This window comes from Budorcas taxicolor, chromosome 9, assembly GCF_023091745.1.
Source record: "Budorcas taxicolor isolate Tak-1 chromosome 9, Takin1.1, whole genome shotgun sequence".
In the NCBI taxonomy this organism is placed as follows: Eukaryota; Metazoa; Chordata; class Mammalia; order Artiodactyla; family Bovidae; genus Budorcas; species Budorcas taxicolor.
The window spans coordinates 41,808,266-41,833,624 of NC_068918.1; the positions used below are offsets into that span (position 1 = coordinate 41,808,266).

Genomic DNA, 25,359 nt, shown 5'->3' on the forward strand with positions numbered 1-25,359 from the left:
CAATAACCTCAGATATACAGATGACACCACCCTTATGGCAGAAAGTGAAGAGGAACTAAAAAGCCTCTTGATGAAAGTGAAAGAGGAGAGTGAAAAAGTTGGCTTAAAGCTCAACTTTCAGAAAACGAAGATCATGGCATCTGGTCCCATCACTTCATGGGAAATAGATGGGGAAACAGTGGAAACTAGTTTTTGGTTCAAGCCAATTCAATTCAACCTACATTTATGGGGCCCCTCAAAGGTGATTTACCTTTGAACTAATGAAGCCTAAGCTGATGCTCCTGACTTGCAGGGCCACTGCTAAAACTGAGGGATGCTGGGCATTTAGACGCTGGAGTTCTGGGTAGGAAGCAGAACCCAGGTTGTACACGGGAAGTATTTCTATGTGGCATTCTGGTAAACTGCCTGAGAGTTCACAGAAGGAAGGGACCTGAATCTCCTAGCTTCTAGTAATTTGTCGTAATCTCTTTTTGCATTGTTTCGCAGTCACTTCATTCCAAAAGAACTCCATTAAGAACCTATTTGGCTTGTTAGGTTTTGAGGCCAAGTGAAAGTGTCAAAGTCGCTCAGTCGTGTCCGACTGTTTGCGATCCCATGGACTATACAGTACATAGAATTCTCCAGGCCAGAATACTGGAGTGGGTAGCCTTTCCCTTCTCCAGGGGATCTTCCAAACACAGGGATCGAACCCAAGTCTCCCGCATTGCGGCTGGATCCGTTACCAGCTGAGCCACAAGGGAAGCCCTTTGAGGCCAAAATTAACTTTATCTCTCTTTCCAAACACAGGAGAAAGAACAGAAGTCAGGAAGTCGTATACTTTAATACAAAGCCACTGTGCTGCTTTGGAAGCCTGTAAGATGGGAGTAAACTTAACCCGAACAAGGGACGGTTTCCCCATCCTACCCATTCTCCGTGAATCGGAGCTGCCACAGACGCCCGAGCCGCGCGGGCTCTAGGCCGGAAATGACGAAAACCTCTCGAGATATTTTCCCAACTGCCGCGAGACTTCGTGAGAGTCAGTTCCCGACTCCTTTTTCAGTGTGCGCAAGGGCTATCTCCTCCCCGCCTCTTTCCTCCGCTACCGCGGGGCGGGCCGGAACTTCTATGCGTAGGAACTGGTTTGTACAGCAGAGTGTTGCCGGCCGGCGTCAAGGAGAATAGGGTGCTATCTTCCTCTCACCGTCGCCGCCGCGGAGCGGAGCCGAGTCCATCAGATCCAGGAGCGCGGTGACCGGGAGGGTTGGGTCTATGGTCGCTCCGCGCTCCGCTCCGCCGGCTGGTGCTTTTTTATCAGGCCAAGCTGTGTTCCATGGCAGGGAACTTTTGGCAGAGCTCCCACTAGTAAGTGATCTTCCGTTTTCTCCGGGCCTGGCTCTTGGAGGTGCTGGGTGTACGGGGCCTGCGACTCCTTTTGGCCTGGATCTCGGCCCCTGTCCGAGCGCCGCGGAGGCTCCAGGGAGGCGGCGGCCGGAGGCGGGATGTGCTTTTTCTTCGGCGACTCTCCTCACCGCGCCCCGTTGGCCGGGTTTTGGAGTGGTAGAATATTTCTTGGCGGGGGTGGGTAAGAGGGATTGCGTCTCCGGAGGAGGAAGGTTCGAGAGTTTTAGCTTCTGATTTTTGGTTTAGCTAGGCCAAGGTTGGGGGCAGGGGAGAGGCGGGGCTGGCGAGGGTTGGGATATGGGATGGACACAGGTATGGGAAATGTGACAGTTCAGAACTGTGAGGCTGGCTTCTCAGGACAGTTGTGGTTCGCTCTCGCCTGATATTTGTAAAGTAGATTGGCATCAGTAGTCGTTTGTCATTCTTCTGTGTTGAGTGGATTAATGTTACTCCAAGGAAAGGGAGTCAGGCTTGTTTCTGCTCATGAACCGCATTCTGCCACTGTCTTTAAGCCTATATGGTTTTTATGTTTGTAAGTTATAGATCCAGTGCTCTCAACGTTTGTCCATTTCGTTAGTCTGTGTCTCATGTTTTGTTTTAAAAGTGTATTTTCTAGAGACTTTACCAATATCTTTAACGTGTTTTCGTGAATAAGTTTTTGTTGACGTCTGTACCGTGGAAGAACTAGAGTAATATTGAAAGCATTTCTCCCTAAATACATTTGTGTAAGCAGATAGGACGATGGTGATGGGACTAATTGAACTTTGGGTAGGCTGTACAGTGTATAGTTGAAAGACGAACAGAACTTGATGATACCTTGGTGTAAATAATTTTTCATGCCAAGAGAGCATAAGTAAATTTTGTGAGGATGGATTCCTATATTATTCAATTGGTATTTTAGCCGTTTGCACTAGAAAAAAAGAAACAATGGGCTTTAAAACCTGTTTTCAGAAAAGCAGGTTTTCTTGCTGTAAGTGGTTCTGTGGAGATGAATGGCTATAGAAGCTTTACTTCCGATCATATTTAATTTGCACTGTGTTCACTGACTGAAATATTTGCTTGGGCAAAATTAAAATATGGAAAATTTCTGTAGTGAAGTAGTAGTATTCTGGTTAACTTTGAAAGAAGCTGAAAAAATTGACAGGTAGCCAGTTGTTGATTATCAGAAGTTACAGCCCTTTTTCAACTTAAAAAAGAAAAAAAAGATGTTTGACCCTTTGATAAGTCTTCTCATTATGCTTTCATTTACTGTTGGCTTATTAAAAAGGGGCCAGGATGTATTTTATAAAATCAATTATTTTTTCACTTTTCAAATATAAAATTATTATAATGTTAAATGTGCTGTTTTTAAAACTTGTCCTTGCCTTCCTAATCAAATAGTCCTGGAGGAAGGGGCCACTTTATCTTACTCAGATCCCTTGGGAATCATGGAGTCCCTGATCTGCAAAAGGTAACAAATATGAAAGACAAGACAAGCAATTCAGGAAAAACAAAAAGATTATGAAAGCCATTGTTTTAGGTGATTTTGGTGAAAGAGAAAGATTGATATGATTTTTCATGGCTTAAAATTGCCCTTTAACATTAACTGCTGCTAGCAACAGTTAAAAAATGGATAACATTGCTGCTATCAGCATGGCAGTTTTTGTTTCCCTCAGTAACATAGGAAATAATGGTGAATCTTTCAATCATGTGTAATTTTAAATTTGAGAATATGTGGCGTTAACTGGTTTGTCTTCCATGCTGTGTGCTGTGAAGAAAAACTTTAAAGTAGTTGTTTGTGGAATTTGTTTTTAAATATTTGAAATGACTGTGGAGAAGAAATGGATGATTTTGAAACAGAGACACTGGTAGTATTTTTCAGGAAGTTAAGTAGAACACAATACATTCTTTGACCATGATGCAGTAAAACTAGAAGGACAGTAGACATTTGCTGGTTGACTGAAATAATGAACAGGTGACAAAAAATAAAACTACAAAACCAACTCTGGATACTTTACTATAGCAAAGAGAACATTTAAAATACAGTTACATATTATCTAGGAAATAGTATAATGAGATTAATATATATTCATATCTTTGGGATGTGGCCAAAGCCAAATTTATAAGAAAGTTAACATCTTGAATAACTGAAAAAGAATAAAAATTATATATTTTACTTCAGAATATTAAAAAGGAAACAGTGAAATAAACCTAAGAAAAACAGGCATAATAAAGGTAACACTGATATTGAAAAGGAAAAAACAGTCAAATTAAAAGAGCTGCCTCTTTGGAAGGGAAAACCAAAACAGTAGACTAAACTATGCTACTGAATATAGGGGAAAAGAAATGGTCAGTTCAGTCCCTCAGTCGTGTCCGACTCTTTGTGACCCCATGGACTGTAGCACTGCTAGGGTTCCCTGTCCATAACCAACTCCTGGAGCTTGCTCAAACTCATGTCCATCCAGTTGGTGATGTAGAAATACAAAATTAGGTAGGAGAAAAGTAAGTAATCACAGATGTACCTTTGGGTTATCTTCATTTTCAAAGTAAATTTTAAAGCCAGAACAAAGTTATCAGAGAGCTACTTCTTTAAAAATTGCTCCAGGCCCACATTATTTCATAGGTAAATTTTTACCCACTTTCAAGACGATCTGCCATTAACGTTGTTCCAATTCACATGAAAAGTTTTCCGGTTCTCTTGAGGCCATGGTAACACAGATAAAAATCTAGCAAATGTAGCAACAACAATGGTCACTTTCGAATATTGATGTAAATGTAAATTACTATCAAACAGAGTCCCACATTACATTAAAAGTATAAAAAATGACACTGGTTTTATTGTAGAAATTAGTTAATATTAGGAAATCTGTTAGTAAACAGTGAAGACATTAAAAAGACACCTAATAAAATTCATTTTTTTTTTCAACATTCATTCTTGACTAAAGCTCTTACTAAAACAGAAATAGGATGGTAATGTCATGAATACATATCAGAGCATTAATGGTGAAACATTAGGAAAGTTAGGATGCCTCTTTAAAGTTGTTCTGAATGTGCTACTATTAATGTAATTAGTAGGATGCTCGTGCTTGTGCTTAGTGACGTCAGTCATGTCTGACTGTTTGCGACCCCGTGGACCGTAGCCTGCCAAGCTCCTCTGTCCATGAGATTATCCATGGACAGTTCATTCATTCTCCAAGAATACTGGAGTGGGCTGCCATGGCCTTCTCCATGGGATCTTCCACCATTCAGGGATGGAACCCGGGTCTCCTGCATTGCAGGTGGATTCTTTACTCCTGAGCCACTGGGGAGGCCCAATTAGTAGGATAATGAAACATGACAAAATTATAAATACAAGGAGATAAAATTAACCAGAAAATGTAATTAATTGAAACATTATTAGAAATAATAAAGGTTTGATAAAATGACCAGTTAACAAAATTTAAAAATTGAAAACGTTCTTTTAATGTTGATGGAAAAAAATAATTTACAGTGTAACAGAAAATATAAACTACTCAAGAATAAATTTAAATGTGTAAGACTTGTAGAACATAAAGATTTTAATAAATGAAGTTTGAATGCTAGCATTGTAAGGGTATAATTTCTCCCTAATTGACCTTTAAATATAATGCAATCCCAAACAAAATTTTGTATGAATTTCCTTTTAGGGGATGTGATATAATGATTCTAAAGTTTGTGTTTTAGAATAATATATAATTATAATAGAATTGCCAGAAATCTTCTGAAGAATAGTAGCAAGAGGTTTTTTCCATACCAGATTTTAATTACTTGATTTTGTATGTTTTAAATTTGGAGAAGGGACTGACAACCCAGTCCAGTATTCTTGCCTGGAGAACCCCATGGACAGAGGAGCCTGGTGGGCTACACAGTCCATGGGGTTGCAAAGAGTCAGACATGACTGAGCAACTAAGCATATATGTTTTAAAATAATATGGTTTCCCCTGTGGCTCAGAGGGTAAAGAATCCACCAGCAATGCAGGAGACAAGAGATGCGGGTTCAATCCCTGAGTTGGGAAGATCCCTCTGGAGGAGGAAATGGCATCTCACTCCAATATTCTCGCCTGAAAAATCCCATGGACAGAGGAGCCTAGCAGGCTAAAATCCGTGGATTGCAAAGAGTCAGAAATGACTGAATGACTAAGCACAATATGTTTTAAAATAGCATGGCATAAGAACAAGAAAAACAAATTAAAAAGAAGAAATTAGAAGATCCAAATATAATGATAGAATTATACACTGAAATTCTGATGACATTTGAATAACCATTTAACAAAACATTTAGCTGGATCCTTACTTTATACCCTATATCAGTTTCCAGATGGATCACAAAAACTGAAAGAAGAACGCCTTAGGGGTATTAGAAAATATGTAGAAATGGTGTTGAAGCTGAAACTCCAGTACTTTGGCCCCCTGATGCGGAGAGCTGACTCATTTGAAAAGACCCTGATGCTGGGAAAGATTGAGGGTGGGAGGAGAATGGGACAACAGAGGATGGGATGGATGGATGGCATCACCGACCCGATGGACATGGGTTTGGGTGGACTCCGGGAGGTGGTGATGGACAGGGAGGCCTGGTGTGCTGTGGTTCATGGCGTCGCAAAGAGTCGGACGTGACTGAGCGACTGAACTGAACTGGAAATTTTTTTGTAAGTCATTTTGTGTCAGGGAAGGCCTTCCCGTGTGTGACAAACATAAAATCAAAGTAAAATGTAAATAAATTTGAATAAATATATGATTCAAATTTCTGTATCACAAATCATTAAATATTGAGAAATCATGCTAAACTTGGGGAATGTCTAGAGCATATTTGACAAAGAAATGATTTTTTAATCCATAATATACAAATTTTAGATCATAAGACTATCTGAATCATAAAAAAGATGACCATAATTCTATTAGAAAAATGGTCATGTAAGAATTCAGTTCAGTCGCTCAGTTTTAGAATTACAGTGTACCAAAGAACTTTATTAAATCAATAAAGGTTTTACCTTAGAAGTAAATTTAAATAAAACAGTGAAATGCTAATTTGCCTTAAAGTTGTAAATTATGTAAAAGATAGGTAGTGGGAAGAAAGGACAACAGAAGACTGTCTAAAGGATGTCTGGCTTCCTTATCATCTCAGGACTCTAAATACTCTAACAGCTGTCCAGTGCTGGTGATTCCAGTGGACTGTATCTCTGTAAAAAAACACAATTTTGCCTTTTTATAATTCTGTTTGAGAAAGTTGGAAGTTTAATTAGCTTTCCAACCAACCAAATTTCTGCATTTGAGTCTTAATGATATTTTAAGTGTTACTGTGGCTTCAAAGCAGAGGAGGCAATGGCACCCCACTCCAGTACTCTTGCCTGGAAAATCCCATGGATGGAGGAGCCTGGTAGGCTGCAGTCCATGGGGTCGCTAAGAGTCGAACACGACTCAGCGACTTCACTTTCACTTTTCACTTTCATGCATTGGAGAAGGAAATGGCAACCCACTCCAGTGTTCTTGCCTGGAGAATCCCAGGGACAGGGAAGTCTGGTGGGCTGCCGTCTATGGGGTCGCACACAGTCGGACACGACTGAAGTGACTTAGTAGTAGTAGTAATAGTAGTAGTAGTAGTAGTAGTAGTAGTAGTGGCTTCGAAGAAGCTATTGTTTCTGAAGTAGTGGGTTTTGATTGAGTTGGCTGTTTTTAAAAAACTGTTTGGATTTTAATTGTGATGCAAAAGTTATAGTAACGAACATTTGGTTTTGTACAGATATTATTTCCACTCTGATGGATAAGCTCAAGAAAGGTCATATCCCAAACTAGTTGTGTATAAAATTTGCTTGTTCACAGTAGGAACAGCTTTGTTTTGAATAGGTATCTTACCTAGCAATAAATTAAGCACATTTCTTCCCTTGAAATTATTAATTCTGTCTGTAGATCAACAAAGTTAAAAGGCCCAAGTATTTTTTAAAAATACTGTGTAATGAACTATTAAAAGATTTTAAAACTTAAAAAAATAAAAGGTAGTAACCTGTTGGGTCAAGTATTTTACGACACACTCATGTCTCTTGTGTGAATGGAAACTGCTGTGGGAGGCCAGCTGACAATGCATATCTAAATTACCAGCAAAACTGACCCGTTCTACTTTTAAGAATTTATTCCATATATTAATCAAATATACAAGGGTGCATTACAGATGTTCATTAGAGCATTACTTGTAATAGTGGAAAAAATAACTTACATGCCTATCAATAAGGATTAACTAAATAATGATCCATCATCATGACATGCAACAGTTTAAAGGGATGCTGAATAACAAATTCACTGACACAAAACTTTCAAGACATACTGAGTGACAAAAGCATGTTGTAGAGTATTTTGTGGGATCATGTCAATTGCCTGTCTATTTAAAAATAGACTAGGCAGGAGGAGGAAACTATTAGTAAAATAAATTCTGAAGCAATAACATGAATAGAATTTGTGAAGTGGGATACTCTAGTTAGTCATGAACAACTGAGAAAAGGTATACTTCAAATCTTAGGCACCATCAGATAATTTCTTTGTCACTAAGAAAGTGTAAATATTACTGCCTATTAAAATGCTAGGCAAGAATAGTGACGAGGTGGGGGTGGGGAGAGACAGATCAATAGACTGAGAAGGAGGGGATAAAAGAGCAGATTTTTTTTAGGGCATATTTACATTTATTAGTGAGATCATTCTCAGTATCAGTGTTCCAAGAAATGTGAAAAATACTGTTTTTAAAGGTTACTTGTATTCTGTACTTCTCACAATATTAGCAGCCTGTTCAATCTTAGAATATTTTATATAACTTTGTTAGTGAATTTTCTATGAAATGTCTGAATCTTTGCCTTTTTTAGTTTACAATGGATTTTGGATAAACAAGATCTGTTGAAGGAACGCCAAAAAGATTTAAAGTTTCTCTCGGAAGAAGAGTATTGGAAATTACAGATATTTTTTACAAATGGTAAACTTCCCTTTTAATTGGTTGAAATGGTGTGGTTGGTTACCTCTGAATTAAATGTTTTTCTGTAGTAATTTGTGATGTACTGTTTTAGTCCCTATTTTACATTTTTATTTGCATGTATCTTCTTTTTTACAATTTATATATCATTTTAAAAGTAATTTAAAGTCTTTTGTGAATCTTAACATGTCAGAGACCCTCAAGACAGTCCAAAAGTATTAATTTCCCAAAGCTTTTATAATGTATCATTAAACTTAATTTAAGATTGGCTAAAGCAAAGTTCTTTGAGGATAAATGATTATTTGGATTGGCATCCCTTATTAGTCATTCCTATCTTACAAGTATGCTTTAGGATTTAGTGTTAGAAGATCCTTGTTCTGCCACACGATAGCTTTGTCACAGAATCTTTACTACTCTCTGTCCACTTTTATTGCAAAACTACCTCTCTGTTGTTTTGAGGATTCATTTTGGGTTTTTTATCAGCTTTATTAAGTAATTGTTATAATGCTGATAAGTGTCTAATGATATGAAAAGCATTAAAAACACTTAGCAGGTAGAAGGGAAACAATCATTCAATCTCCTTGATTCAAGAATAGTTTTTACTGTGATATAATTTCTGTTTTTTATTGTTTATGTGTCGCTATATATTTTTAAAGAAATTTGCAGCCCTAGTAGTAGACCACTGTGATCCAGGTAGAGCTGTACAGCATGTATAGGTTTTTCTCTTTGTTAAAATGAATATAGTCATCATTTAACAACAAATAAATTATTGTTAAATGTTAATTATATCAGAAATACATTTAACTTTATTTCTCTTTTAGTTATCCAAGCATTAGGTGAACATCTTAAATTAAGACAACAAGTTATTGCCACTGCTACGGTCTATTTCAAGAGATTCTATGCAAGGTAGGGATGTGTTATTTTTGAAATATTTTATGTATATTTTAAATCCTTATCTAATGTTGATGACCTTATATAAGTGAATCATGTGTTTGCCAGAGTTATTCTTTTTTCCCATATAAATATTTTCTATATGAAATGTTTTCATATATGTTTTGTGTATGAATGACATTTACCTTCATTTAATCATATTTTAGGTATTCTCTGAAAAGTATAGATCCTGTATTAATGGCTCCTACATGTGTGTTTTTGGCATCCAAAGTAGAGGTATGAAATACTTTTCTGTTCTTCATCAAAGTACAGTCAACGTATATTGGTTAATCTATTCCAGTTTTCACATTACCTGTGTAAAAATAATAACAGATGGTGATTTATATAAAATACTGAAATTTGTACGGGATCAAAGAAATATCTTCTGCCTCTAACACATTTATTGTTTGGCACTAAGGCGCATTGCATACATGCTACAGCTTGTCTACTGTAAGCTGAGAATGTTCTTCCTTTTCCTCTGCATGCCTCCTGAGTTCTGCTGTTTTCCCTTCTTGCCTCCTGATTGGCTGCCTAGTGGGCTGTGGGGAAAGCAAGCATTGGGGTGGTTATAGGTATTATATGCTTTCTAACGAAGAATGGGTTGGGTGAGGGAAAGAGAAAGATCAGAACTTTCAGCTAAGACCAAATCTCTTTTCACCTTACTTAGCCTTTACAGTATTTTTGAGAGAGTTCAGCTAAAATCCAGATAATAAAGCAGATATAATTAACTGGTTTTTATAATAATCCATTGTAATCTTTAGTAATATGAATCCTTTATATTTCTATTTTTAGATGCTGTGTTTAGAATAGTAATTGTATTTCTGAATACTGAATGGAATTTAATTGTAAGTGGTAATTTAAGGAGGTAGAACCAACCCTGTTTTTAAGTTCTTTAATGGAAAAGAAGGTGTTTATAAAAGGCCTGTGTTATGGGGTGGCTTTTCCAAATACTACCATGTAATGGAATGTATCTGAAGGACAACCAGTGTGGGAAACTAAGACAGAAATCTTTATAAACTTCTTGTAGATTAACTAGAGTTTTAATTTGTCTTCTTTGTTAGATATCTTTTGTTACATGATTTACTGAATAGAACTCTTATAATAATTTACTAAGTGAAAGTTTTTGCCTGAAGAATTTTGGGTAGAATTATCCTGGAAGATCATGTATTCTTTCATATTTGGTTATAGCATTTAAAAAAAAAATCTTTTAACTTTGACCAAATCTTTCTATGTTTTGTCCAGTTGTGTGAGAACTGTATTGAAATGTCATATAAGAAATGTCTCAGGCATTTAAATTTCAGTTTCATTTATTATGGCTTGAAGTTTATATGAAACATATACTACAGGCATACATGGGTTCAAACACAATTAGATAAGGATGTAGGTTGAAGGTTTTTGGACAGGCTCTCGTAGTTAGTTTCTTTTTTTGACTAAGGAACCAAGTCTTGATTTTTCAGTTTTAAAATGAAGCTTTGGGGAAATCGCTGGTGGTCCAGTGGTTTGGACTCCATACTGTCACTTCCGAGGGCCTGGGTTGGATCCCTGGTCAGGGAACTAAGATCCCGCAGGCTGTACTGTGCAGCCAGAAAAAAAAAAAGAATACAGCCTTTTAACTTTATAAGGTTAGCTACAAATTAATTAAGACTATGTAAGGTAGGTCACCTGATAAATTTTAGTTATTTTTACAGCAGGGGTATATTAAGTTCAGAGAATAAATAGGAACTAGTGTCCAAAGTCGTAAGGCCATACCATGGAAAGGAATTTGAGTCCAGAAAACTGGCACTGTCACTTTAGGGCTTTCTACTTTGGTGGTAGTGGTGGTTTAGTAGCTAAGTCCTGTCTGCCTCTTGTGATCCTATGGACTGTAGCCTGTCAGGCTCCTCTGTCCGTGGGATTCTCCAGGCAAGAATTCCTGGAGTGGGTTGCCATTTCCTTCTCCAAGGGATCTTCCCAACCCAGGAATCGAACCCAGGTCTCCTGCATTGCAGGCAGATGATTTACCAACTGAGCTATTTACTTTGGTACCTTCCAATAATAATAAATTATAAAATTATTTAAGCATTTGTGTTTAAAGTAATTTTAAGGAAAGGTCATAAATTTAGATATTTAAGTACATCATTCCTTTGCAAACATCGGAGAAACATAGGAAATACTCTGTTTTGATAGACTTCAGATATACTTAGGTTCATTGGGTTACTGTGTACTTATTTAGTCTCATTTACTTTTCTTTGTCTAGGAATTTGGAGTAGTCTCAAATACAAGATTGATTGCTGCTGCTACTTCTGTATGTAAGTGCGAAAATTATATCCTGCTTTAAAATTGTAATTCTGAAGAAGGCTCCATAGGACATAGATGTTTTGCAGTTTATGAGAGCTATGAGAGATTAGTTGAATCTATTAAATCTCTTGAGGTGAGGTTATTTGAATACTAAAAATGGATAGTTACTGTTGATCTAAAAACATCAGTTCTGTGGCTCTTAATTGTATAATTAGGGTAAAGAAAATATTTATTTTTCAATTTTATTATACTTTATTGCTCCATAATGACTAGCTATTGTGTTACTTTTGTGGGTGAAATAAACTATTTCTTTAGCAATTGTGATTATGTCTTTGATGGAGATTATGTGTTTTTCCTCCATATGGGAAAATATGGTGCAGGAAAATATGCTGACTCTTTAGTCCTAGAGCTGATTCTAAGCACCAGTTTGGGTCTAAGCAGCAGCTATGTAACTTTGAGCAAGTTGCTCCACCTTTTGGACTTAGTTTTTTATCGAAAAAGATGGGGTTTATCTACCTGTGAGTGATGGAATTAAAGGAAATAACATTGTAAAGTACTGTACACAACGTAATAACAGTGTTATCTTATGCTCCATCTTCCTAGGTTAAGCCAAAAGATATCACCTAACAAAAGCTAATTTTTTTTTTTTCTCCTGTGATCTTACACAGAAGAGGCAGAAGGTGTTTTAAGTTTCTGAGCCAAGGTTTCATATTATGGGGTCATTCCCTTTTCTGAAAAGAGTGTATTAATATAATTGAATCTTTTTCATGTCATGTCTTATTTTGAGGATAGAAGAGTAATAATCAGTGTTGCCATAGAGTTTAATATACCAAATATATCCCAGTGATGAAGTATTAAATTGTCATCTGGAAAATCAGTATTATTAAAAAATTGAAAAATGACTGCAAGGAAATCTACCAGAATATTAGCAGTGCTCATCTCTGAGTAGATTATAGGTGCCTTATTTTCTTCTTACTTTAGTTAGTCTCTGTTATCCAGATTTTTTTAGAAGGTGTATATTTTAAAAAATGTAAAATACTTATTTCCAAGCTTTTTTTTTTTTTTAGTAACCTGCAAATCACTTTATTTTTTTTTTCACCTTAATACATATAATTTTTATTAAAAGATAAAATCCTAATCAAAAGCTAAAGCCAAACAATTTAAATTGAAATTGTCATTTCTTTTACCTGGTTGCTACTTACGCTGCTTATCTAGAGCTTCTGTTTCTTGGGAATGTTTTTCTTGGCAAAAGGTAAAGTGTCCTAGCTCTGTGAAAAATACCACTGGTAGCTTGATAGGGATTGCACTGAATCTGTAGATTGCTTTGCGTAGTACACCCGTGGCAGATTCATTCATTTATAGTGTATTATATGGCCCAGACAGCTTAGGTTTCAGATTTCAGCTCCAGTGCTTTTGACATGCAAATTAAGCAAAATATAACCTCTCTGTTATATGAGTATATTAATAACATCTATGTCGTAGGGTTGTTGAGAGGATCAAACAAGTGAATATTAATAAAGCTTTTAGAACCATGGTTTGCTCAGTGTGTTATTAGTAGTTTCCTAGGGCAGCCATAACAAAATGCCAGAGCCTGCATGATTTAAACAACATTTATTTATTTTCTCAGGATTTTGGAAGCTGGAAATCTAAGATTAGGGTGTCAACAAGTTAGATTCTATTGAGGCCTCTTCCTGGCTAGCAGATGCCTACGTTATTGCCATGTGCTCACATGCCCCTTTCTCTGTGTGTACATCCCTAGGATTTCTTCCTTTGTAAGGATACCGCTCTTATAGTATTAAGGCCCCATGCTTATGATCTCATTTAACCTTAACTGCCTCTTTAAATGCCCTGTCTCAAAATCTAGTCAGATTGAGGGTTAGGGCTTCAAAATGTAAATTTGGTGGGGAGGGACATTATTTAGCCCATAGTACTCAGTAAACTGGTGACTGTCATCATGTTCATCAACAGCAGCATCAGTCATCACTGGAAAACACCACACTGGATGCAGTGGTGGATAGAAAAATAAGTACAAAGAATTTCAGGACAAGAAAATAAGACATCAATATACAAATACTAATACAGAAGGAAGTAAGTGGCATAAAAGAGGAACAGAGGATGCAGTGAATGTTTTACGTGGGAAAAGATGATTTGTTAGATGAATCCAAAAAAGACTTAAATAGAATTTGATAAAGAATTTGTACCCAAGGAAATGCAGGGGAAAGACAATCTAGGAACACTGAACAGTTCAGTTAATAAATATATGGAAAAGCTAATGAGTTACATTTGCCGAATGGTGAGTAAAGAAATAGTGGGAAAATAGCACTACCTGCCTAAGGCCAGATAATAGATGGCCTTCAGTGAGGAATCTGTAGCTTGTTCTTTGTCAGTGGTGGTACCTTTCATAGCTTTTTTTCCAACATGAGGGTGATTCTAGAATTGTGTGTTGGGAAGTGATTTTGGCAGAATTATGTAAGATGAATTGGAAGAGAGCTTGAGTGTAAGTCGATGGACAAATTTTGAAGTTTTTTATGTGATACGGCATGGATGAATCTTGAGGATACTATGATAGGTGAAATAAGCCAGTCATAAACAGGTAAATCTGTGTGGTTCCACTTACATGAGGTAATTATAGTAATCAAATTAATAGAGATGGAAAGTAGAATAGTGGCTGCCAGGGGCTGGAGGGAGGGAGAGAAAGGGGGCATTATTGTCTAATGAAAACGGGGTTTCAGTTTCGCAGGAGAAAGCGTTTTGGAGATGAAGTGTACCTGCATGTGTGCTCAGTCACTTCAGTCATGTCCAGCTCTTTGTGACTCTGCTGACCGTAGCCCGCCAGGCTCCTCTGTCTGTGGGATTCTCTAGGCGAATACTGGAGTGGGTTGCCATGTCCTTTTCCAGGGGATCTTCCCAACCCAGGGATCGAACCCTTGTCTCTTATGTCTCTGGTCCTGGGAGACAGGTTCTTACCACTAGGGAAGCCCATACAACATTGCAGATGTAATTAATACTACTGAACTGTATACTTAAAAAGAGTTAAAGATGGTAAATTATATGTAATCTATATTTTATCACAATTCAAAAGCCACCAGGAGTTTCCCAGAGAACCAGTGGTTAGAACTTGGAGCTTTCACTGCTGGGGCCCAGGTTCAGTCCCTGGTCAGGGAAGTAAGATTCCACATGGCATGCAGCCTGGCCAAAAAATTTATTTAAAAAACAAAGAAAGCAGAGAGGGATTTATAAATCTTAGAAACTTTAATAGGTGATAATTTTCAAGTTATTAATAACTAAAAGGAGAGGAAAGGAAAGGTTAAGTAGACAATTCCTAATGTCAAGTTTAAATGGCTTAAGATTTCAAATCTTGACAGAAGTTATCTATCTAAATTAGCTGTTAGAATACTCAATTCCTACCATTTTTGAGGAGACAAAGGATTGATTAACTGTTTTCATTTGTACTTTTTTGGTGACTAAGTAGTAACTGTGTGTGTATGTGTGTGTGTGTGTAGTTTTAAAGAAAATCCTAGAGACCTTTGCATGTATGTTCATGATTTTATTAAAATGTATCATTTGATTAAAAAAATACATATTATAAAATGTTTAGAATGTTCAGATCAGTAAAAATCCTTAAATCTCAGAGATAACCACTGTTAACATTTTTTGGTTGTATTATCCTTCTAATATTTATATATACAGTTTACCTTGAATAACATAGGGGATCAGCACACCAACTCTGCTACGTTGAGAAATCTGCATATAGAACCTTGGCTCATATAGTACTTACTTACTGGAAAAATCCATGTATGTGTAGACACAGTTCATATCTGTGTTGTTCAGGGACCAGCTGTGCTGTGCTTAGTTGCTCAGTTGTGTCCAACTCTTTGTGACGCCATGGACTGTAGCCCACCAGGCTCCTCTGTCCATGAGGATTCTCCAGGGCCTTCCTCCAGGGGATCTTCCCAACTCAGGGATTAAACCCACATCTCCCACATTGCAGGCAGATTGTTTACTGTCTGAACCACCAGGGAAGCCCACGGTCAACTGTATATATTTACAAATATATAGATACTTGTAAACACATATACAACTCTTGTTCCTTTTAAGCTAAATTACTAAAGAATATAGAAATACCATTCTAGAGCTGAAAAGATTTTAGAAATGATAAAAGCCATTGATTTTTTTCCCATTTCCTTTATTTTTTAAGCAGCAGAATCCTGTCTTAATATATTAAATATATCATTGAAACTCTCTAATTGTAACTTGGATGGGGTCCTAGAGCTTTCTGCCTCTCAGTCTTTCCCATTGCCTGAGAAAGGAAGAAAAATCTGCATCTCTAAGCATCCTCAAGAGTTCTTACTAAAAATGATTTAGCTCCGCCATCAATATTTTACACTGTATTAAAAAAGTTTGTGTTAATGAACTCCCCATTTTCTCAGTTACAGTTTTTTTGTTTGTTTTCTCAGTGAAAACTAGATTTTCATATGCCTTTCCAAAGGAATTTCCTTATAAGATGAACCATGTAAGTATATTGTATAAAATAAAACTACTTGTCAAAGCTGTATTTATAAACTATACCTCCATTTTATATTAAAATAAACTGAATAGTCTCCTAGAAATGGCAATTTAAAATTGTACGAGAATGTGGACTTTATTTCTAAATTAAAGCTAACTTGCTCCTACCATAAAAAAAATAATTTATAGTTGTGGTTATTAACCCTGGGTACCCATTAAATCACATACTGATGTCAGGGCTGTCTGGAAAAGATGAATTTCTATTGCCATTTTAATAGAAATATTCTTTTTCCACCTTGCAAGGGTTTTTTTTTTTCTCTCTTTAAATTGTATTTTTGTTTCCTTTTAGTACTCTCTTCTATTATTGATTTGTAACAAGAATGATATTTAAGTGGAGATAATTGCGTTTTTGCATTTGTTGAGTGGAAAGTGTATTGTAAAATCTGAAGTTTATACAGGATATTTTAAATAAAAACAAGTAATAAGAATGCTTACATGAGACTGGCTTTTCCTTACAAGAATTAAAATGTCTCATAATCACAGTTGCATGCATTGTGTAAAAAGTAATTTTTTATAGCATATATTCATTTTGACATAAGCTATTGTTTTCTTAAAAATATTTTAGAACTTTTAATAGCTATACATTCTTAAGTTAAACTAAGACTCAGTTTAATTTGCTTTCATGTTGACATTTATAATCTTTTCCAAACAGGTATTAGAATGTGAATTCTATCTTTTAGAATTAATGGTAAGTATATTTATTCCTTATGGTTAATAGAGTAAAACTTACTTTCAAATTTAGTGAAGTCATAAATTTAAAGAAATAATTGTAGGGAGGTGCATTTTAAAACCATCCGAGTAATATGTGATGGTAAACCATAGTTCCTAGTGGCGTCATCACCTGTATGCTCTTGGAAGCCTGTACAGTTGTATATCTTACTTAGGATGGGAAGTGTTTTCTGTTCTGTAGTAACTATAATAGGATTACAATCAAACCAGTCAGGACAGTAAACCACTGTAAATTATTTGCACAGTTTGTGTATATGTGTGGGATTATTTAAAGATAGATTATGTCTTTGGCAGAATTCTGCTCCACCAGTTGGGAATTATGGATTTATAGGCTAATAAGAGGTTTCAGTGTGTTGCAGATGTGACACTTTGAGTCTCTAAGGGAATGGATGCTGACTGACTGCCAACCGATTTACCAAGGTATATTCCAGAGAGAGCACTGCCTTCACTGTTACAGTAGAGTTTAGGGCTGCCATGCTGCTTGCTTAAGAGAATAAGAGGGAAGCAAGCATGAGTTAGAAAAAAAATACATTTTGAAATACACTATTAAAAATCAGTTGGGTAATGATAAGGTTTTTGTGCTATAATAAATCTGTTTTTATACATACACATTTTTTAAACTGTTTCTAGGATTGTTGCTTGATAGTGTATCATCCTTATAGACCTTTGCTCCAGTATGTGCAGGACATGGGCCAAGAAGACATGTTGCTTCCCCTTGCATGGTAATTAGAACAGAAGTTATTCATAGTGTAACATGTTATTAGCTAGGAAGGTTGACAATTAAATATGAAATTTAGCATTTTTAAAGTAAGTAAACCGTGCCCCAAGATATTTTATGTTGAGTGAAATATCTGCTTATTGAATTTTAATAACTATATGGGAATAAATGCTAAAATGATAAAGATCTTTAAATTATTTATTTGATGGATATTTCCATTAAAATTTGATTCTTATGAAAAACAGACTGTTTAAATGAAAATTAAGATTTTATCTTTAAACAATAATGGAATATATAACTGAATCACTATGCTGTACAGAAGAAATGAACACTGATTTCAACTATACTTCAGTAAAATAAATTTTAAAATGTTATCTTTAATCAGAATATTTTGGGTGGTATTCAACATACATATTAATATTTTGTATAATTTCTAGTTTCCTAACTGATTTTCTAATTTTAGAAAAAATTTTATCTTATATTAAAATTTATTATGAAGTTTTAAAAATTTAAATATATTTAACTGTAATTTTATTCAATAAATTGGCTTATTGTCACATTCATGTATCCATCTTTTTCCTTTGATGTTTTCACCTTTATGTCTGTTAAAGTAATATAAAAGAGATATAAATATATACAGATAGGGAAAATCTGGCCCTCTCTGGAGGGAAATGTACAATCATATGAAGTAGTGATATTATGATTTACATTTCTGTAGGAGGATAGTGAATGATACCTACAGAACGGATCTTTGCCTACTGTATCCTCCTTTCATGATAGCTTTAGGTATGTAAACGTGGTGTACCTTTATTAGCTAAATTATTATAAACCTATTTAGGTCATCCTAAAAGAAATTTCACCCTATTGTGCTTTATGTTTTTATGTTCCTTGAAGTAATAGACTATTCCTTGCATGTGAGCTTTCAATAATATGAACTGCAACTGTCACAAATCAGGATTATTCCCCCCCCCACCCCCCTTTTTTGGTAAGTTTTTTTTTTTTTAATTGCTTGAAATAATTTTAACCAGTATCTGAGTTTTTCGGCAGAGAAGTTTGGAATTAAGGCTTTTAACATTAGTTGATATTTATATAAAATTAAGTCTGCTTTCCTGAGCCCAGTTAAGTCCTCAGAGGTCAAGTAAAGGAGCCTTTTGTGGTCCTTAGTGCCTTGCTGGAGGGAAAGTTAGCCACCATTCTGTCAGTTTTATCTGTGAAAGGCAGTACTGTCATGAATTACTAATAAAACAGATGGTTTTAGGTTTAAACTTCCTTTAATTTACATTTGTGGGAAAATTACCTAACCCTTTCTGAGTTTGTTTCCTTAATTATAAAATGTGGGCGGTACTAAAAACTGTATAAATTTGTTACAAGAATTAAACAAGCTTTCTTTTAAATAATGCCTGCCATATATTAGGCACTTGTTAGTTTCTGTTTCCTTTCTGTTTTCATTTCCATAACTCTTGTCTTCTTGATTTCCTCCTTATTCTTTTACCAGTTCAGACTTATTTTCATTGGTTTCTCTATATTCAGTTACCCCTTTAATGTTTATGTTTCTCAGCCTTCTTACATGAGGGATGGCAAAAAGGTTATATTTTAGAGTACTGGAGGCTCGCTGGAAGTCCTGTGTTTAGAAGGATTCTGAAGTGGCATCTGGTTCAGTGGGGAGGAATGCTGAGATCTGCATGGGTAGGAAGGCTGTGTGCCACATCCTTGTCATCCATGCCGTTTTGTTCTTCCTCGGGCAGGCTCATTGATTCTGCTGTCTCTCTGTGTTGAAACATTTAAATTTCTTTATTCAGCCAAGATTTGCTCCTGAACTGGTCTTTATATCAGACTGCCTTTTGGATAGCTTCCTTCGGCATCTTCCTGGCCCTCAGACTCTTGAACAACAGTTTGCTCCAAAATATACTTTTGAATGTCTTTGTTATGTTGATGAATAGGACTATTTAGTTGGAAATCCAGTAGTTAGGCTCTTTTATCTCCCTCGATACCTACTTCTAGCTGGTAACCAACACCTATTGTATCTCTCTTTAGTAATCTCATAGCTATCTTCTCATTTTTATCCAGATTATTACAGCTATCTCCTTCCTGACTAATTGGCTTCCAGCATCCCTGTTCTCAGAGAGCCAGTCTGTCCTCCACACTTGAGCAGGGCTAGAGGTTCTCAACCAGGGATAATGTTGCTCCCCACAGGATGCGTGGCAGTGTCTGAAGATGGTTTTGGTCATGACAGCTGGGGTGGGATGCTCCTGGCTTCTAGTGAGTAGAAGCCAGGGATGCTGCTAAGCATCCTGCACTGCATAGGGCAGTCTTAAAGAATTGTCCAGTTCATAAAGTCAGTAGTGCTGAGATTTAGAATCTGAGCTGGAAAGAACTTTTTTAAAATGCAGAATTTGTGCTCCAATTAAATCTTTCAGTGCTCCTCCCAGTTTAGTTCAGTTCAGTTGCTCATTTGTGTCCGACTCTTTGCGACCCCATGGACTGTAGCATGGCAGGCCTGCCTGTCGATCACCAACTCCCAGAGTTCACTCAAACTCATGTCCATTGAGTAGGTGATGCCATCCAGCCGTCTCATCCTCTGTCGTCCCCTTCTCCTCCTGCCCCCAATCCCTCCCAGCATCAGGGTCTTTTCCAATGAATCAACTCTTCCCATGAGGTGGCCAAAGTACTGGAGTTTCAGCCTCAGCATCAGTCCTTCCAATGAACGCCCAGGACTGGTCTCCTTTAGGATGGACTGGTTGGATCTCCCTGCAGTCCAAGGAACTCTCAAGAGTCTTCTCCAACATCACGGTTCAAAAACATCAATTCTTCAGCACTCAGCTTTCTTTGTAGTCCCAACTCTCATCCATACATGACTAATGGAAAAACCACAGCTTTGATTAGACGGACCTTTGTTGTCAAAGTAATATCTCTGCTTATTAATATGTTGTCTAGGTTGGTCATAACTTTTCTTCCAAGGAGCAAGCATCTTGTAATTTCATGGCTGCAATCACCATCTGCAGTGATTTTGGAGCCCCAAAATATAAAGTCTATCATTGTTTCTACTGTTTGCTTATCTATTTGCCATGAAGTAATGGGACTGGATACCATGATCCTAGTTTTCTGAATGTTAAATTTTAAGCCAACTTTTTCCCTGTCTTTCACTTTCATCAAGAGACTCTTTAGTTCTTCTTTGCTTTCTGCCATAAGGGTACATCATCTGCATATCTGAGGTTATTGATATTTCTCCTGACAGTCTTGATTGCAGCTTGTGCTTCATCCAGCCCAGTGTTTCTCATGATGTACTTTGCATATAAGTTCAATAAGCAGGGTGAAATATACAGCCTTGATGTACTCCTTTCCCTATTCAGAACCAGTCTGTTGTTCCATGTCCAGTTCTAACTTTTGCTTCCTGACCTGCATATAGATTTCTCAAGAGGCAGGTCAGGTGGTCTGGTATTCCCATCTCTTTCAGAATTTTCTACAGTTTATTGTGATCCACACAGTCAAAGGCTTTGGCATAGTCAATAAAGCAGAAATAGATATTTTTCTGGAACTCTGTTGCTTTTTCGATGATCCAATGGTGTTGGCAGTGTTGGCAGTTTGATTCCAACTTCTGGATAAATCCATAGCTTTGTTTTAGCATTTATATACCTGTCATTCTCTGCTCCACTCCTACCTTTTGTAAAAAGCCAGCTTAGATATCATCTCTTTAGTGACATGCTCCCCAACTTCGTACTCCCCGCATCACCTGAGTCTTTGTTTAGGATGTCTCTGTCCCTAGTTTACTCTGTGTATGCCCTGAAATGGCATTTTCCACCGTATTTTTTTAATGTATTTTTATAATTCTGACCTTTGGCCTTTCAGTTCATCTTGGATGAAGCCCTACTTTGTAACTTTATTTAACTTGGGGCAGCCAGTATGTTGTTTCACATTTGAATTGTTCTTTGCCTAGAATGTCACTCTTAAAGTCATATGGTTTAACCTGACCAGGGAATATAATATTTAATAAGCCTGTGTGGGATCAGGGTAGGCAGGCTGCTTGGGAAAAATTATAGTAGGCAAAGTTATGATTTAGATTGTCATCTTTGGGCTCTTTCATTATCTTTGTTAGTTTGTATTATAAGCAATGTATATAAATACATTGTATATAGTTCATTACAGTTTTTTTTTCCTCAGCTCTGTTGGATTACAACACTGAATTCTGTATAGAATGCCCAGTTTTCATCTAACTTGATCATATGCTAATGACTTGAAAAAGCAGAAGTAACACTGCTTTTAATTGAAATACCAAAACAGAGTAGTGTTGAAATTTATCATTGCATAGATTGGCTGGTTTTTCTGGTTTGTTTTTTTGTCACTCTGACTTTTGGGTGCATTTTGACCACTGCTTTGTACTACTGTTCAGGGATTCTTCCCCTGTGCTGATTTTCTCAGTGGACTTTTTCCTCTCTGACATGCCCTAACTGTCAAGGCAACTGCACCATGACTAGCTCACCTCATGCTCACCATGAGGAGCAGGTGTCAAAAACGTTAAAAACAAAAATTATATATATATATCACCCAGTAATTTTTCCTCCCTGTAAGATTAAATTGATGGGATGGTTATATAATTAATAAATTATATGAATCTATAATTTTTAAAAAGAATATAATAAAATACACATAAGTGAATGAATCTTTCTGACTCCATACATTCCATGTGCAGTTAAACATGGAATTTGTGTCTCATTTTCTCTCCAGCTTGCCTGCATGTAGCCTGTGTTGTACAGCAGAAAGATGCCAGACAGTGGTTTGCTGAGCTTTCTGTGGATATGGAGAAGGTAATCTTTAGAATTCCCTTAACTGAATATAAACTTGAATATTTTGAAGTTAATGTCGTATGTATTTACCATGTGCCTAAAATTTCATAATGTCAGCCAGGCAATGAGTACTTTTTGGTTTTAAAAGAAAAAATGTTAAGAAATATGTTGGGAAGAAGAATTGATTTTGACCATTTAGGTTATATTTCTCTTCAGTTTAGGATTACATAGAATGGTAAACTTAGAGTTTGACTGGTTGCAAAGCAGTCTCTAATTGCCAAAATTATTTTAAAAGCTACCTAGTGACTACTGTAATACTACTGTAAACTCCAGTAACACAGCCTATCTCCTGACAGTGGATTGTTGCCCTTTTTTCTACCTTTTTTTGCTGAAATGTTCTAGAATCAGTCCAAGGATAGATTTACTCAGGGGAAAAATAAAGATCTAATTTGGAAACTGGACTTGATAGATTTGTAGCTGCTGGTTTTTGAGCACCTTAACTCATTTGTAGAGTAGTTAGTAGAGAATCAAAACAAAGTCTTTTGTGCACTACCGCTCATTAAATTTTTTGAAACAGTGGTTTTAGAGGCGTGTACTCTGTAGTAGGGCTTCCTAGGTGGCTCGGTAATAAGGAATCTGCCTGCCAATGCAGGAGACACTGGTGTGATCCCTGGGTCAGGAAGATCCCCTGGAGGAGGAAATGGCAACCCACCCCAGTATTCTTGCCTGGAGAATCCTATGGACAGAGGAGCCTGGCAGGTTACAGTCCATTGGGTGGCAAAGAGTTGGATATGACTTGAGAATACATGTGCTCTATAGTGGTATTCTCTTTCATGATTTAGACTTTTGTTTCTAGTACCTCACTGTTTTGTTTTGGTTTCAGATATCAGTAGATAGAAGGAAACCAACAGAAGAGATGGATAAGGATAAGACCTAGCATACATGTGCTTTCACATTTACTGGGATTGACTAACCTAGCTGAAGGATAGAGACTATCTTTTCACTGTTTCCTAAATGATGTCTAGGATATGATGTGTGTTCTTTATATACCAAATGTTGCTTGATATTGCCACTGAGAACTTTTCAAATATTTTCTTCTAGATTTTGGAAATAATCAGGGTTATTTTAAAGTTGTATGAGCAGTGGAAAAATTTTGATGAGAGAAAAGAGATGGCAACTATTCTTAGTAAGATGCCGAAACCAAAACCTCCTCCAAACAGGTACTTTGTAGAGTTTAATTATTGCTTTTATTTAATTATATATTTCATAGGCATTATCATATTTTTAATAGAGTATGCTATTTTGTTTTTATAAAATGTCTTCTAAAACTTCATGATACGTGTTTTTTTGTGACTTAATATTTTGAAGACATCTCATTTAAAAAAATATATTAATCTGATCATCTGTTAAGTAACTTTTCCTGATATAATGGCAGGTCTATTACAGGTATCCCTCAACATATGGCTATATACTTACATAAATTTAAACAGAACAGAGATAGGCAAGTCTGTTTAAAATTCAGGGATAAAGCATTTTGGAGTAGTTCCATGTCAGTTTCACTCTGTGCCATCTTTTTTCCCCCAGTAGTGGCTGTTAACCCTGTTGATAAAGTTCAGTATCATTTTTCAAAAACTTAGATTATTGATCTGATAATGTAAAGATAAATAAGTTTGACTTTCGAGTGACTCAGAGATCCACTGCACATGATAACATAATTTTGCTAAGTATGAGTTACTTGTGCTGAAAGGGTTTTTTTGTTGTGGTGGGGTTTTTTATGTGTTATATTGTTTTTTAACTGGTTTTTAACTTAATTCATTTAAGTTCAGTGGTTTTCAGATGTCAATGTACATCAGATCATTTTGTTTAGGGGAAAAAGGTCAGAAGGGAAACTACCCATCTTAATCATTTATCAAGAAAAATAAATAAGTTATATAACATTAAGGTTGATTTGTAGATCTGGTATGTTAAGGTTACCATTTGGAAAAATTAATACTTTTACAAGGAGCTGTTTAAAGCAGTCATTCAAACAGCTGCCTTTGGATGCATTTTTTGCAGAAATTCCCTGAGTGATTCTTCACTAGTTGCAGGGCCTGAAGCTGCAAGATGCTGATGGACAAGATAAGGCAATTATCCTATTGCCACAATTACTGGTATTTTCAGTTTCAGTGCTTAAATATTCAGTGCTTTACAGGAAATTACCATATTTCTTTCTGACTTTTAAAGGTTTGCTGTATTGACGTATGGTTTTATTATGCCTTTGGACAATGATCTTTTGGAAGAACATTTCTTGATTTTCATTATTAGTAGGAATAAGATTTTCCATGTATAATTTAATTTCATAGGAAATTTGTCTAGAAGAATCTCTATGTTGAGTGATACCTGTAATGACAACAAAATACTCTAATTTAAATTTTTGAGTGTGTATGGACACTAACTTCCAGAATGCTTGCTATATGTGTGAGGGCACCAAGTTACATAAGAATAAAAACATAAAACCAAATGTAGTCTTCTGGATTTTAATTTTTCCACATCTGTATCTTATGATTGGAAATGTCTTGTTTGTAAAGCTATAGCAAAGAATAACTTTAAAAATTAGTAGCTTACTAGGGTTTTTAAAATGAGTCTTTTAATTGGTGTAAAATCTCTTTCTTCCCCACTTGAACAGTGAAGGAGAGCAGGGTCCAAATGGAAGTCAGAACTCTAGCTACAGCCAATCTTAAAACATTCCGAAGAATTTCATAGTGGACCAGTTGGAAATAAACCATTGGACAGATTTCAGTAATGTCTTCAATGGAACACAAATGAAAATGAATAGCTTGTTTCTGTCAAGCATATTGGGAAGTGATTTTATTTTTGCAAAATGTTTTCCTTACCTAATTTGATTCTAATACATAATTGATTAAAATCTATTGTTTATGAAAGTTTGCAAAGGTTCTAAGAGGACCTACAGACAGACATACATAGACTTTTGAAAATTAATAGCTTCTGATTAGTGTAATTTTTCTTAATTTGGATAATAGAAATTTTAACTC

At 36.1% G+C, this 25,359-nt stretch overlaps 1 protein-coding gene across 1 annotated transcript; it reads left to right on the forward strand.

The window, feature by feature from the left end:
• The first annotated feature begins 1,248 nt into the window (after positions 1-1,248).
• Positions 1,249-25,307, forward strand: CCNC (cyclin C). Its single transcript, XM_052645657.1, is given in 13 exon segments — positions 1,249-1,263; positions 1,265-1,341; positions 8,223-8,329; positions 9,148-9,232; positions 9,424-9,493; positions 11,493-11,544; positions 15,991-16,046; positions 16,752-16,787; positions 17,459-17,550; positions 18,265-18,332; positions 22,269-22,348; positions 23,429-23,547; positions 24,993-25,307. Coding segments are annotated over 13 exon segments (912 nt in total). The 3' UTR covers positions 25,048-25,307.
• The last annotated feature ends 52 nt before the right edge of the window (positions 25,308-25,359 follow it).